General features: G+C 44.6%; 1 protein-coding gene across 1 annotated transcript; it reads left to right on the top strand.

The window, feature by feature from the left end:
- Nucleotides 1-6714: 6714 nt before the first annotated feature.
- On the top strand, nucleotides 6715-16375 carry LOC142587125 (uncharacterized). The gene is made up of 4 exons (XM_075698014.1): nucleotides 6715-6884; nucleotides 9602-9763; nucleotides 14381-14470; nucleotides 16194-16375. Exons 1-4 carry the CDS (start codon nucleotides 6798-6800, stop codon nucleotides 16266-16268), a joined length of 414 nt encoding a protein of 137 aa, XP_075554129.1. The 5' UTR covers nucleotides 6715-6797; the 3' UTR covers nucleotides 16269-16375.
- Nucleotides 16376-16862: the final 487 nt, after the last annotated feature.

Here is a 16862-nt window from a genome sequence, read left to right as displayed (position 1 = left end):
TGCGCTATTTCGGTGAAATAGTCGCCGACGCAGACGCAGAGCCCTGTTTACGTCTCGCCCGTGCGCAGTGTCGCTCACGCAAATTTTTTCTTGCAGCCGCAAAACGTCGAGAACTCCTTAATATGTATGGCATGACATGAGTATATTGCGTGATGATGATGTTCAGTGCAGGAGCGCGTACTGATCGGTCTTGCGGTGAGCCTTTGCACACTAGCCGTGTCTGCGGCAATGTATTGCATCTTGTGTTATAAACACGTGTTTGTTGACGATCTGTCCGTCTGGTGCCTTCTGTGTGCCGTATCGACGAACGCGGCCGTAGCGCCATTTGTGCCTCGGTGTGTCGAAAAGCGTCGTGTGATTTCCTGCCCGCACTCGCAGGGTAAGCCTCGCGCAAACCCATCACCACAATATGTCGACTATATAAGTTAATGTTTGCGTAATATATGATGAGAACACGTGCATTGAACTCTGCGCCAGAAGTGCTTGCTGCTGCGCGAAACAGTCGTCTTGCCTGCGCCAGAAGCTGCGCCGAAAGGGGAAGTGGCTGTTCCACCAATGGATATAAGTAGCCGTTCCAACGAACTATACAAACTTATTTACAATTTAAAAGCGGGTTTCACTATTTTTCATGTCACATGGCTGGATTCTGCTTCATTTGTTGTGAAATTAACCCTGTTTATCCTTTCTTGCTGTCCCTCAACCGCTGTGCACGATAAAAATTTTCGAACCACCGCATATCCGACTGTACCTAATAACTAATGGGCTTGATGTCTAAGCGAGTTGGTACGGATGTATTAATAAAAAAAATTGCTAAATATGCGTTGTATTTGGCAAAAGTTAACTTTGCGACCCAGAAAATTGAATTTGCCCAATTCGAATATTTACTTGGCTCACGTTCAAAAGCGACCTGGCCCACTCGCAAAATTGACTTTACCCACTACCAAAATTTGGGTGGCCGACATCCGAAAAATTGACTTCGCCTGATTCAGAAGTTGAGTTGAGGCACGTTCAAAACCGACCTAGCCCACTCCCAAAATTGACTTTGCTCACCCACAAGATTTGGGTGGCCCATCCCCAAGATTCGTAAATTGAGTTGGCCCTCGTTCAAAACCGACCAGGCCCACTCCCAAATTTCACTTGGGTGGCCCACCTTCAAAATTGACTTTGCCCAGTTCGAGCGCATGACCAAGTGAAGAGTACCGCGCGGAGGATTCAGAATGCTTTCGCATTCAAGGCACGTAAGTTGACTAAAGTGCCTCTGTAACTTTTTGCCCCGTGGTGTCCTGCAGTTTGCAACGATGTACTTAATCAAATTATGTGAAAGTGGACAGCGCTTGGGTAGTTCCCGCTGCTCGGGACAGAAGACGGCGAACTTAAGCAGAAACTTGCTGCAATTTATTACGTCCTTCGTGATATCAACCGACGGATGCGCAAGAGCTTGGTTTTCCGTTGCCCTTTTGAAGTTGTTACTCGAAATGATTCTTGGAAATATTCAAATCGTTCCACCATGTTCTCATTTTTCTTTCAAAAGCCTCACCGCCATCTACGCATGGTCGTATAGTTGCACGTTGATCTATGATTTCGGTATGATTACCGCTAAAAATTGTTCCACTGATTCCTTCCTATGCAATCTTTAGCACCCGCCTATGTATGCCCACTGCTAGGATGAATGCTTGTTCCAGCTAGCTCTAATAACCCAGTCTAGAATCAGTCAGTTTTGTGCTATGATCTGCTGATTTCCAGATCTCATCACACCAACTAACACTTGCCGTCCTTGTCGGATGTGAAGGTGATCTCAAAAATCATTGAACAGCATATACGCACTGTGGGGCATAGGAAGAAAATAAACATACGAAGGTGACTCTTCATGACTGAAACAAAGGAATGTGTGAGAGGAGTACGTAGAGAGTGTCGCAAGAGTGACGGAAAAATAAAATTGAAGAAAGCAAGGAACGCAAAAAAAAAAGGGGACCTTGTAAATTTTGAACGCAGATTCGGGATTGCGGCATTAACCCTTTACTGCACATTGTTGCATTTACGCAACATTCCGATGAACGGCGTTAAACAAAGAAGCAAAGTCCGTTTAAAGCTGCCTGTACACGTTGTTGCATTTCCGCAACATTCGTCTAAAGAACGCGCCCCTTTGTGCTGCCATCTGTGCTCATCCTCCGCATCTTCTACCGAAAAACGGGGAGGAGGCTGCGCGCGCCCGCCAGCAGTGATACGTATAAGTTTTGCCACTTGTAAATTTATTTCTCCATAAGACAAAGCCCGAAAAAAATTGTCACGCTATGCTCCACATGCTCCTAACTCTGTAGATTAAAAGAAAACATTGTTATCTCGGAATATTTTGTTCCTGGCGACGGAACGTTGCTATGTTGCGCAGATGCAACAACGTGTACATGGTTTATTTTCTTCGGAAAAGGGAAATGGCTCCCGAACGCTTTGATGGCCGAGCAATATTCCACCTGATAGTGAACGCAGCGACCTTTCCAGGAGTGACGACAACCACGAGTTAAATCCGTTTCGATTCAATATGTGTGCAAAATGTTTTCTGGTCGATTTTTTTTTCAAAAGGATGCGGTGCATCCGCATGCTGCCGTGTCGCGTCGTAACAGGCACAGCCTTATGTCTGTGCTTCTATGTTCTAAATTTTGACAATAACGCGAAAAAACTGCATTGCTTCCTGGCTGCACGGGAATCTGCACCATGTACTGCACGAAATGTGGTAACCTCCTGTGGCGCACAAGCAAGTACAATGCACTCTTTTTGTTCCACACTAAATCATAGGTGCACCAATGATTGTCACGTGCAAATAAACATTAGAGAATGAATCGCAATAAGTCTATCTTTCACATTCAACTTCTTTATTTGCACGATGTTGCAAATATGCAACATACCCGGTTTCTGCAAATTCAAACCCCAGAAATTCGCTAAAGTTAGTTTCCATGGCAGTAAAGCTACTGTTATCCTTCCCTATAACTCCATGAAAAATATTTTGAGGAAACAAAAAATTGTGCAATAAAGGGTTAAGAGTTAGAAATAAAAGCTGGTCGAACTCCTCGCAAGAGTAACAACAACAAAAAATTAAAGAAAGCAACGAATGTGAGAAAAGAGGCCCTTAAAAAGTTTTGACCGCAGGTTAGAGATTCGTGCGTTAGGAATTCCAATTAAAAGCTGGTTGAACTTCGTCCGAGATACATGCCTTGAAGCTGCTGCTGCATTGCTCGCGGCAAAAACGCTTTTGACTTTTTCACTAAACAGTGTTGATCAAGTCCTGCATGATTTTCTCCGTCTGAGTATCTTTTTCGTTAAAGTGACCCTGAAAACACTTTTCTTAGAATGCGTATAATGGCATCGCTATTAAATTACATCGCCTCGTAAATATTCTGCCGTAAACATGTTTCTAATATTTCGAGCACAAGCGAAGTTAGACGCAGTTATCGGACCGGTACTTTCTGTCCCCTTTCGTTTCCACCAGTGTGCTAGAAACGTCACAGCGCAAACGGCAAACATTGAACGCGAGGCAGCTCATGGCGTCACTCCGTCGCGGTCGTGGCATCCACGCTACGGTGTTCACCTCAGAGGCAATGCGTAGCTGACACAGCCACAAGCGGCTATCCTTGGCCCAACCCTGCAACAACGAAATGGTTTATCAGTCTTTGAGATAGCAGACTCGAATGGCTCAGATAGCATATTTTATCGCGATAGTAATTTATGGACACTCCAGGTGCAGTTTTGCTGTCGCCGTCGCCGTGAGGTTCCGTATAAAGCACCGTCGCCGTGCGCCGTGTGTGAGTGAAAGCGTGCGAAGGTGAGCCAGTGATGGCGGCTCCATATCCCGCACGCAAGGGAGGCAAGTAGAGAGGAAGCGCACCGTCTTCTGTCGAGCGCACGGTTCCGGAGGGAGGTGAGGGAGGGCACGCTCTACTGCGGCGGTTGCTGCGTAGCCGCGCGCGCCCTCCTGGACCGCGTCATCTAGAAAGCCATCTGCGACGGAGACTGAGTCCGCCGCGCGCTGTGTTTTCGCGGCTTAGCTCGCGTTGGGGGGGGGATGCCAGACGCAGCACGAAGGTCAATTCGCTCGCTGCTGCTTCCGCGCTTCCTCACTGCAGCGTACTTACAGCGAGTTTCCGCGGTCATTGGGTGAGATGTGTGTTCAGGTTTTCTTGTGCGTGCGTGACATCGTATTTGTTAATTTAGTTATAGTATGCCTATGTTTACATGTTTACACGGCCGTTAAAACTACTATTCTGAGTTCGTATAGCTGTCTACTAATTTGCTATCGCAATCGACGCTTCGCCTTTCGGGCAAGATTGTGACTTTCTTTTCATTTATTTAACTCACATGAACAATATTCGTAATACTAAGAATGCTCTTACGATTACGAAATTAGCCAGTAGCTGTTGCGGGTCCAGCTGTTGCGGTGACGCTGCATGACGACATTGCGGAAGTGAGAGCAAGCAATTCTAGACTGAATTTTACAAGAGGTGAAATCCCTGCTCCATGCTGTGGAATAATATTTAGGTCACAAGTCCACAGGAGCCTCATTCACAAATCGGCAACATTTCCTTACTATGTTCAAACATTGTTTCAGAGCCCTTTTAAGATGTTTCCTTTCTTACGTCTTATTTATTTCATAAAGGAACGTCTCTGCAATTTGATTTTTTCTTGATTTTACTGATCATGTCCATTTGTCCTCTGTGTATGCTTTCTTTTTCTTTTTTTTATTTAATCTCTCAACCTCATACTCTCTAGTGGCATGTCAGTCATTTCGCTGTGGGCCGACATCTCCATTTTGATTAAAATACTACGTTCGACTTACCTCTCCATCAGCAATGATTGTGACTGTGTTTCCGCTTTCAATATCGGTTCCTTTCCGTTTCTTCTTGGACAGCCTTATCCGCCAGATTTAAATCGAACAGCCCTGAAAATACTTTTTGCCCACGCAGCCCCATTGTTCGCCGGTGCACCGCACTTGGTATGAGTCGAAATTTCTGTTGTCATCATCACATCACTACCGCCTCTACCACCGTCGTCGTCATCACCGTATTCATTATCATCAGTGGAACTCGTGCTCGCTAGCAATACACGTTTACGTTTAACTGGATCGAATATCAGATGCCTGTATCCGATCTCTAGGAACACGCTGCCTTCTTCCCGACTTTTATTGTTACCTACATAAGTTTCCCATAAAGTGGTAGTTGAGCGCAGATGACTTGATAATGAAGTTACTAGAAAGAGCAGACTATAAGCCTGGAGCAAGTGGAGCCTCCATCAGAAATGATAGCGCATGGATTCGGCGAACTTCGTCTCTTTGAAACTAAGTTGTAACTCTGCAACTACATTTTTTTTCGAGAAAATATTGAGCAATAAATGCAACAATTCTCAGGGCAATCGTACGCGTGCGCAGTCTGATGCCTTTCGGGGTTATAAAAGATAGGATTTTCTTCAAATTTGGGCCAACTAAAGCATAGAAGGGGTAATAAACGAAGCAGCAAGAAGGTCTTAAGCAACGGGCACGAATAGCAGAGACATCAGTATACCAACCGTTATTCTCATTGTAGTTGAATGATCACAGCACCAGAGTTATTTCTAGTGAGTTAATAGGAAGCCCTAGGGTTAAACGGTTACATATCCCTTAAGGAGCGTTGCCTCTTCAATGCCCCGTATTACGTTGTTGTCGTTATTGTTGTAGTAGTTGTTGCATCCAATGTATCGCACGTATAGCCAATGTATAGCCAAGGGCGTTTGGCCATGGTTGGCAATGGAAACATAGTGGAAATACGTAGTGGGTGCGTAACATTCACAGAGCCGACGAAGAAGAAGAGTCCAACCCGGACGGTCCTGGTGCAAGGTGAGCGACGCTGTCGTAGGCATCTAAACTTCATTCCTATCGCGCATGCTGCGAGTCGTCTAGCATGTCTTTATGATCTGTCTTCAATTGATTCTTCCCGCATTGCAGTTCCCGAAGAAAATTTGGTTGCACCCGCAGGGTATCCTGCAGAAATGACTTGAGGGGACTATGAAGCTACTGTCTACCGTAGCTGCGAGTAGGATAGTTTAGCCAGCAAGGCAACGATCCGCAGTACATTAGTTTGATTAAATTTTTTTCCTTCTAGTTTCAAACTGTTTTTGTGACATTCAACATTGCTCAACATGAGCAGAATATTGTTGCATAAGTGCAACAATTCGCAATGAATACGCGTGTGTGCGGGCGCTTTTTAAAGGGATCGGCATACTTGAATATTTAGAAAGATAAGTCGTTGTAAATGTTGTTACAAGAACGCTGGAAGCCACAAGAACGAAGGTTATACAAAGGCATGCATCATTCCCATGGTCGCCTAACGACCGCAGGGCCATAGTTCCCTCTAGTAACTTTTGTAAGAAACATCTTTATAGGGCACAGTCTTGAAGCAGCGAAAAGTGTTCCAGCACCCCAGAAACCGCGCTTCGCAGATCGTGCCCGTCGCAACTGACATACATAGAACCTTGGCTTTTAGCGGTGTAGGTCATGGTTCGAATCTCTTCATAGTTGATGGGTTGTGCTCGTTCTCATTGTGTATTTGTATCCCTGTGTATTTTCCCATGTATATAGGTAGGTGTCCCCGAGCGAAAGCTTCCTCTCAAGGACTGACTAGAGCTGTCCCGAGCTGTCCCTGAGCAACCTTCAGGTCTGTGACTTTTTTTGCCCCTTTCGCGCCCAGACTGCCCTCAAACGACAGGCCGTACACTCTCTCCACCGTCGACACCAGCCCTAGGAGTCTCCCTCGAGGGTCTACGGCGCTGCGGATACCATGGTAGCAGTTCGCGGCCGCATATTCGAGGTCTCCTTCGACGAGTACGTCGGGACTGTCAACGGGCTCTTCAACTTCTTGGAGATCGTAAGATTCCGTCTCTGTGCACACGCCTCGTTCGCCACGGTTGCGGTCTCTTGCGACGTCGTATAGGCCGCGTTTACGTGAATTCCGATAAACGTCGAGGGTTCGAGCCCCCCCCCCCCCCCCTCAGTTGGTTATGCATAATTCAAAGTACAAAACGACGGTTTATTGCGCGAGGACACAAGAGACAAGGACAGACACTTGTTCTTGCCTGCACTTCGCTTTCGTCCTAGTTCACGGTGTCCCGCAGTAATGATTTGAATCCGACAAAGTCGCGCCTAGTCGGCTCGTCGAGCCGAAATCGGGTCTTGCGGTTCACGTAAACGCTAGCTAGTCGGGCAGAGCAAGTGTCGGGTCGAGTTTGGTCAACCCGTTAGCGAGGGGTGGCTCGACTCGCCATTGCAGTGGCTGCGCGCAAAGTGTGATGCGTGTAGACGCAGTCGGGTGGAGCTTGGTCAGGCCGAGTTTAGACTCGACCCACTAGCGTTGAGTTAATTAAACGAAGATATATAGAGTGTCTTGCTGTAGGCAAAAAAGAAAGAAGAAAAACCAAAATAATTTATTACAATAATTACCATAGAGAGAAGTCTGGCGTTGATTTCTAAGGGAGCTCAAAGTGGTAGCTGGCTAACCAGCATGCGAATGGTGCGTGTGCATGGTTCTGCCTAAACGTCCTCCATCTGACTTGAAACAACGTTAAGACTTTGAATATCGATTACCTCGCAATTACATACTGGGTTATGTCAGATGGTCTTTATGCTTTTGATGAAACAAGTTGATGAATCTCATTGCCATGCGTGACGGGGCTTAATTATTTGCTGGCGTAAAAGCTACGGCGGCAACGCGGCCTTCATAAAGTAATTTCGTTAATGCGGTCAGCATTCTTTGTCTACTTCAGATACATTGAGCCCAGCTATCTGTCTTTTTGCGCCGACTCAGTGACTCATGTTGTCTACTATTCTGGCCGCGAAATAGGTTTCGTGATCTAGAGTCCGTCGTGGACCGTTCCATCGTCGTCATACCAGCCTCGCGATCTGACTTTCATCATGCCGTCGTCGTCGCGCCATCGTCTTTGTGCATTCGTCGTCATCCCCTTTTCGTAATGCCGTCGTCGCACATTGTCGACGTACCATCGTCATTTCAGAAACGTCATCCAATTTTCGCGCGGTGTTGTCATACCGCCTTCGTCCCTTCCTCAGCGTAAGTCTTTCCTCGTAGTTCAATCGTAATCGCGTTGTCGTCATTCAATCGTGGTTGTACTGCCTTTGTCATGCCGCCGTCGTCATCGCTTCGTCGACCAGTCGTCGTGCATTCTTTGTGACACCGCCGTCGTCGTCATACAGTCGTCGTAACACCATTTTCGTCATACACTGGTCGTTATCACGTTGTAGTTAAACCATCGTCGCCATGCGTCATCCCGTAGTCGTTATGCTGTCGTCGTCGTACCACCTTTGTCGTTCAACCGACCACATTCCTTCTTTGTCATTCCATCGTCGTCAGTGCGTCGTCAACATACTGTCGTCGTCGTACCACCTTCGTCGTTCAACCGACCACATTCCTTCTTTGTCATTCCATCGTCGTCACCGCGTCGTCAACATGCTGTCGTCGTCGTACCACCTTTGCCGTTCAACCGACCACATTCCTTCTTTGTCATTCCATCATCGTCACTGCGTCGTCAACATGCGGTCATCGGCCTACCACCTTCGTTGTTCAATCGACCACATTCCTTCTTTTTTCATTCCAACCTCGTCAGTGCGTCGTGAACATGCTGTCGTCGTCGTACCAACTTCGTCGTTAAACCGAGCACATTCCTTATTTGTCATTCCATCGCCGTCACTGCGTCTTCAACATGCTGTCGTCGTCGTACCACCTTCGTCGTTCAACCGACCACATTCCTTCTTTGTCATTCCATCGTCGTCATTGCGTTGTCAACATGCTGTCGTCGTCGTGCCACCTTTGTCGTTAGACCGACCTCATTCCTGCTTTGTCATTCCATCGCCGTCACTGCATCGTCAACACGCAGTCGTCGTTATGCCTCCATGGTCACACGACCGACCCTGGTGAACTAGCGTCATAGGAAAGTGGGCCGATCCCGGAGACATGCAGCGTGTGTCACAGATAGCCGAAGCAGTGGAAAATCGAAGAATGACCACCACAGATCCTAAATCAGGCATTGTTCGCGTGCTGATCGCATTACCGTCGATAGCTTTTGCGAGGTGGGTGCTGCCTGACTCGGTTTACCAACATTTTACGCCACCGTATAGAAATATTAGTGCTTAGCGCGGTTTAATTGTTCTTCGCAACTTTTTCTTCCCTATACCAGTTCTCGTTGTTGGATTGCATTATGTCTGCACTACTTATCGCTTTGTTGTGGCTGTTATACCAGTCACAACAAAGTAACAGTACTAAACCAGTACTGTTACTGTTGTCCATAAATGTCTAATCCACAAAATAAATTACATTTCATTTCAGTTTAACCTTAACCTATCCATTGTTTCCTTAATTGACATTCAGTGTGTTCACTTCTATTCTGCAACTTTAAAGCTTTGCTGCCAACCGTCTATTATTGATTATGAACATATTCTAGCCCGAGGTGCCCATCGCAGTTTATTTCCTACCTAGTTCTGTGTTATGGCACTCCATACAATTAAAAGAAGTATGCAATACTTGAAAAAGTTGTATAAACTTGGGACTGATTGTGTGCGTCTTGTGAATCGCAGTTGGGCGGCCTAGTGCTGTACTTCATGCTGGGCACAACGGACACGAAAGCGCAAAGTTGCCTGGGGGGTACTGCGTACACCTTCTTCTTCAACGGCATCTTCATGATCGTGTCCAGCTTCCTGAGCGCCACCTCTGCCTACTACCTGCCCAGCATTTTCTACGTGAGTATCCGTGCTCGTCGAGGACTCCAGTCTCCGCACCGAATATACAAACGCTGCCCAGCTCGAAGATCTACCGGCCGTGCTGGCGGAACTAGCCAAATTACTTCGAAAACTGGCTGCAGTGGTTGGTATAGGAAAATTCTAATCCGTGAGGAGGATTTCTGGTAGAGGCGGATGTGCGCGGGAAATCGAAATACTTAATTGATCAATTGACAGAATTTCACAAATTGGGTTAGGGAAGGTATCGCAATCAAGTTTCGACATTGCACCGACCTTGTTCCGTTCCTTACGCGCACAAACGAGGGGAAGGAGGAAAGAAAAGCACAGATTCGCAGTTTCCACGGAAGCGCATTAGAAAATTTTCGCGCTTTGATCCTATCAACAGACTGGTCATCTGTATTTGAAAAACAAGATCCAATAGCCCAGCCTACGAATTGTTCTTTCATGAAATGATTACGTGCTACGACCTAGCGTTTCCGTTGAAATTGTGCAATTAGAGGAGCAAGAAAATACGAAAACCTTGGATAAATGCTGCTTTGCTAAAAATGATAACAAGAAAAAACAAAATGTATCACTTGTTTTGTAAAATGCAGGAGTGTGCAATTGTTGACTGATTACAAAAAATACAGAAATAAGGTCAACAGTGAATTAAAGCAAGCAAAAAGTAAGTGCTATGAACGGTTATTTGCTAAAATAAAAAAATAACCCTAGGAAAGTTTGGAATGAAGTTAGAGACTTAACATCTACTAAAAGACAGAACACGGAGATAAACATAAAGACAACCACTGGCGTGTTGACAGGCAGAGAAGTAGCACCTGCTCTGAATGAATATTTCGTCTCCAGTACCCAGCATCCCGACAAGGGGGAACCCACGGCCACATCTATAGTGAATAAATTCAGTCTTACTAACTCAGTGGTACGTACACCTGTTACACCTTCTGAAGTTGTGCAGCTGCTGTTTAAAGTAAAAAAATAATGTCTCTGCTGAGTATGGCGATGTGAAACCAGTACCAATTAAATATGCTGCTGATATAATTGCACCTGTCATTGTTCACGTCATAAACAGAATGTTTGAAAGCGGTATATTTCCTGATTGTCTAAAAATAGCGCGCGCATGCCCTATTTACCAAGGAGGCGATAAACATTTAATGACAAACTTCCGGCCGATATCTGTCTAACCTGTTCTATCAAAGGTGTTCGAGAGTGCCCTGAATGTTGGGCTACAAACATTTTTCAGTAAATATAATGTAATCAGTGACATGTAATATGGATTCCAAAAAAATAAATCTTATGATGCAACTCTTCTTAATATCAAACATAAAATAATAACAAATATTGAAAATAGAATGTACACATTAGGTTTATTTGTAGACATCAAGAAAGCCTTTGATTCAGTATGCCACAGTTTATTAAAATTGGAACAGTGCGGTGTACGAGGAACTTTTACGACATTACTTAACCAATCGCTATCAATGTCAGTGTACATAATGATGTTTCATTATTTACACTGACATATGTCAGTGTAAATGTGGTAATGGAACTTTTACGACATAACCAATCTCTATCGATATGTCAGTGCAAATAATGATGTTTCATTATTTACACTGACGTATTTCAGTGTAAATGTCGTAATGGAACTTTTACGACATTACTTAACCAATCGCTATCGATATGTCAGTGTAAATAATGTTTCATAATTTACACTGACATATGTCAGTGTAAATGTCGCAATGGAACTTTTACGACATTACTTAACCAATCGCTATCAATATGTCAGTGTAAATAATGATGTTTCATTATTTGCACTGACATATGTCAGTGTAAATGTCGCAATGGAACTTTTACGACAATACTTAATCAATTGCTATCAATATGTCAGTGTAAATAATGATGTTTCATTATTTACACTGACATATGTCAGTGTAAATGTCGTAATGGAACTTTTACGACATTACTTAACCAATCGCTATCAATATGTCAGTGTAAATGTCGCAATGGAACTTTTACGACATTACTTAACCAATCGCTATCGATATATCAGTGTAAATAATGATGTTTCATTATTTACACTGACATATGTCAGCGTAAATGTATTAGTGGAACTTTTACGACATTACTTAACCAATCGCTATCAATGTGTCAGTGTAAATAATGATGTTTCGTATTACGCGGAAATCGTAACGGGTGTTCCACAAGAATCAATACTTGGACCTCTTCTGTTTGTAATATTTATTAATGATCTGTGTGACATGCCCGAGTCTCCTGAATTAGTTATGTATGCAGATGATACTAACATATTCTTTAAAGCTGCTACTTTAACAGAGCTCGAACTAAAAGTTCGCAATTGCCTGAAACAACTCTCTTGCTGGTTACAACATAAGCTACAAATGAATTCCTCCAAAACAAAATATATGATATTTGCTGCTACTAATAAACCACGTAAATGCGATGCGGCTATTCTTTTTGAAGATAGGCTGATAGAGCAGGTAAAGCGTCAAAAATTTTCTGGGAGTGTGGTTCCAAGAGGATTTGGCCTGGAACATGCACATCGATAAACTTGCTATCGAACTAAGCAGAACTGTTGGTTGCTTATACAGACTGAGTACTCTGGTTCCTCCATGGTTGAAAAGTTCTTTATACTACGCGCTCATTTATTCTAGATTAACCTACTGCACATAATTTGGGGCACTACTTCGCAAAAAAATTATAATAAATTGATAGTGCTACAAAAACGAGGCTTACGCGCATTCGAGGGATATTATGGCCCTGTACAAAACTTTAGAACCGCACCATTTCTTATGAAACATTATATCTTAAAGGCAAACCAGGTGTACTATTACAAGTTGCTGCAGTACATTAAACAAAACAAATCACACTGCATCTTGAATGTACCCATCAATCCGCATTACAGACCTCCCCCCCCCCCCCCATCGACAACATAACATGAGAACACCAAAAATAAAAAACAATTACGGAAAACAACTAGTTAGTTACCAGGCATCTACCCTACTAAATCGCTTACGTGATTTTGAGAATGAAATTATAGAATATTCGAATAAATCAAAAATTTTCTCATTCTGAACAATGTTGAGTTTGTCTGATTAGAATCACAGTATAAATAGTCAGTCTTTTGTTTCTTTTGTTTTCTGGTTGTGGTTGGTCTGAAACAGAATGCATCGTACTTTGAGTATCCTCTTGGTTTCTCATATTTCTTGCATACATGTTCTGTTTCACGAAAATAATATTCTGTCTCGCGACTCTCCAGTTGATTTCAGTATGTCTGTATGATACATGTTGCTGCGTACGGCCTGCGTGCCGAATTGTTGTGGGAGCAGAAGCCTTCGTCAGGCCACATGGCCTTTAGCTTCTGCTTCCTTTCTGTTGTAGACAGGAGAAATAAATTCATTCATTCATTCATTCATTCATTCATTCATTCATTCATTCATTCATTCATTCATTCATACAAGCATGGTGCGTAGATCACGCGCTTACGACACCGCCTGCAAGGTGTCAAGGCCGTGCGCTATGCGAAAAGAGGTGGCACTTCAAACAAAAAGGCAGCGTGCTCTTCCTCTGGAGGTATCCGCACCCTCAGCCAAACAGTCAACGCGCAACTGCCTCTACGCGAGGCGCGCTGCCATAAAACGTCACCGACTGACTTCAGTAAATCATCCACTTCGCAACGCACGATGTCACCACGAAAAGGGCGCCGCGCAGAAAAAAAAAACGGTTAGAGAGCATGACTAGACTAAAGACGGACACGAACGTATTGTTTATACATTCCCCAAAAAGAGCGCCTAGTAGTTAGTGCCTAATTGCCACACTATTTACTTCCTTCGCATAGCTGCAGTTGGCAATTAGGCCAACTGCAGCTATGCGAACAGTTATTTTTCCACGCCTTGACCATCCATACAAAGTCAAACGCATTAACTGCCAGTCATCCCATTATGCATATTCGTTCTTACCTCGCACAATAACTGAATGGAACGCCTTACTATCAGTCATTGCCACGGAACCAGACTTGACTAAGTTTCAACATTTAATTCGCTCACGACTTGTCGACTAATCGTATTATTATTCTTTTTTGGTACTTTTACAGTGTTTTCGATGTTTGTTGGTGTTTTTCATTGCAGTTGCCTTATGTTCTCCTAATATGTACTAATGTTTTCTCTGTAATAATTGTTACCTAATTATCTTGAATATTACCTATGTTTCACTGTATTATTACTTCTGTTACACTCTCTTGTTTTTAGTATGTACTAACTAATGACCAGTGCTTGTGATTGCCCCCCCCCCCCATGTAATACCCTCGTAATGAGGGCCTTTGGGGGTATTTTGAATAAATAAATAAATAAATAAATGATAGAGTTAATAACACTAATGACTGAACAAGTTAATCACTGTTACTTGTGGGTCTCAGCTACCAGCTTGGCTTAGTGTTCCGTAAACGGCAGTTACACCACGTGTGCCGGAGAACGTTTTCCAATCAAACAGAACCGTTCTAACAGACTGCTACAGCAGAACGGTCCACGTCGCGCTTGCGAGTCGACTGCAAACTAACATTGCTCGGCGTCGATTACGTCCAACTTATCTTCTCGGCCTTCGACGCATGCGCAGTACGTGCTGTTCAACGGGACGGCTGCACTCATGTACATCTTCTCAAGCGTCGGGGTTGTCCGAGAATCGAACGAAGTCGGCGCGCCTCCCGTAAGTGCGACGATAAGCCCCTTCACGCATTAGAGAGTTTTAGCAGAGCGTTTACGGTCCGCTCCGCTCAGACCGGCCTATCACAACAATTGGCACGCAGCCGCTCAGCAAAATGCTACCGGGAACTCTGACGCGCGTGCGCACAGCACATATAGCGGCAGCGGAACGTGGGACGCTGACCACGTTCCGCTAGGAACCTGATTTAGCGGTGCGTCAGGGAGTGTGTAGTTGCTTTCGTAATCGTTTTACCCCCAAGCTTAGAGCACGTCAGTGACGTCTCTGGGAGACGCGCTTGTTAGATAAGCGAAACCAATGCATTCTATGCAGCCACCGGTGCGCGTGAAACGTGTGCTGAGCGGAGCGCAAGCAAGCGCTCTGCTAAAACTGTCTATTGTTTGCATCCTGTCGTTAGTAGCTTACCGCATCGAAGGTAACCAGCCCAGAAACTGTGATTGTGTGATACGGAACCGATTTTCTATTCTACTTAGATATTCCTTTTTTTTATTAGCTCGCCGTTAAATTTCTAATACTGTTACAAATCACGAAGTAATCGGTGCTATAGAAGTGGCACTATAGGCTCAATAGCGGCGGTACTTCACGACGTTTCGTGCTGCTGCAGTACGTATGAAACGTTTTTGGGGCACACAATTTTGCTCGAAGAGAAAAAAAAAATCTTAGAAGGGTTGCACTTTAATGAAGACGTTGCTAACGAACGCTTCGCGCCAGCAGATAAGCAGAATAGGGAAGGTCATTCCAGCTTTATGTGCTCTCTGTATACAAAGATGCGTCAAAAAAAAAAAAAAAAGAAATGCCGCTACCAGCCTCGCTGCTGCTGTACACCCGCCCCGTGATCCGACATTGCGTAAAGGGAAATGCTTTTACGGACAAGGTAAGACTCCACAGCGCTATTTGCGCCATCATGTAGATGGCTTCTTATTGACATTCTTTCAATTAGGTGACGGTCCGCTAGCTGGCAGCGATTCCCATCAACTACAAAAGCGACAAGCAGAAACCGCCTGCAGCGCAACGTATAAAGAGCTTTCGTGTTAAGCAGCTAGAGGAACCCAGTAAATTGCTTCGGAATGAAAATATTATGCTTCGAGCGAGAATGACAAAAATTTTGGGATTACAACAGACATTTCATTCAAATAAAGCAAGCTTGCTAAGAGTTGAGGAATTTCCAAGCAAAAATTTTGGTGCGTTCGCGTTTGCTGCAACATCACATAGATCTTTAATACGAAATTTGCGAATGTATTGAAGTACCTTAAGATACAAATGTAATCTATTGTATCAGATCCAATAATTGCAGTATCTTGTATCCGTATCTCAAATACTCGTTGGCCGAATATCTTGTATCGCATCGTGATACAAGTGCAAAGTGTCTTTGCCCAGCCCTGGAGCCAAGATACTAAAGCGGTAATGGAGCTTGCTCCGAAGTTTTAACTGGGCTGCTGCGATTGCAACAGACTATACGGTGTTGTATGATTTGGCATTGCGGCTGGCAATGAGGCGGCCACTTGGTGTCTATGCTGATGTGCCTTTGGGAAAGAAGAACGTTTAATGAAAAACAAAGGGCGAAGAAGTGCCTGCAACTAAGTCTCGTGATCAACGGCTGGCTTGGGGATATGCAGCAGTTTAAACAAGAAAGCTATCACTGGCTTTGAATATCATCTTGGATGGTTTCTGCCATAATATCTTATCTTTCTGTATTACTCTCACGCAGGTCGTTGGTCTAATGACCGGAGGCATACACGCCTTTCATTGCGCCTACTCGACGTACAAGAATTACTACGAGTAAAGCTGGGACCGACGCAAGCATCGGTGCCTACCCGTCCCGTTGCGGCGGACGTATGCATCGCCTCCGACTGTTACTTTGTTTAGCAGCGACCGCTAATAAACTACGTATCGTCACGCGTACCGATGGCGTCAGTTATTAAACTGTTCAAAGCGGCTCGTCCTAATATATAATCGGTTATCGGGGTTCTCGTTGTGAATGTGCAACGTTCCAGAAGGCTTACCATCAAAGCTTGTTCTTCTTTTTTGTCTCTCTCCAGAAATATGACGTTACGGGCCACAAATTAAACTCTGGCATATATGGCGGATACGTTAGTTGAGGTATAACCAACACGGTGGAATTGGGCATGTGTTATGTTACGGAATCGAGCATCGTTGTCACTGTGCGACATACACTCTGAGATAAATTCTCGGCTGGACCATCCTTGACAGGACAACTTTGTCAGCGGCGGCTCGGGCGTTACGAGAGACGTGATGCGGATTTCGGTAACAAACGCGTCCCTCAGCCACCACGGCGCACCTCGCGGAGAAGGCGGTACCTTTATTGAGCATTAACCCCTCGTATTCGGGAATGCACCCTAGCTTGAAGCCCACTCTT

This window comes from Dermacentor variabilis, chromosome 7, assembly GCF_050947875.1.
Source record: "Dermacentor variabilis isolate Ectoservices chromosome 7, ASM5094787v1, whole genome shotgun sequence".
Classification (NCBI taxonomy): domain Eukaryota; kingdom Metazoa; phylum Arthropoda; class Arachnida; order Ixodida; family Ixodidae; genus Dermacentor; species Dermacentor variabilis.
Note: the sequence above shows the minus strand (reverse complement) of the source record. Positions and strands in the feature narration are given on the sequence as shown.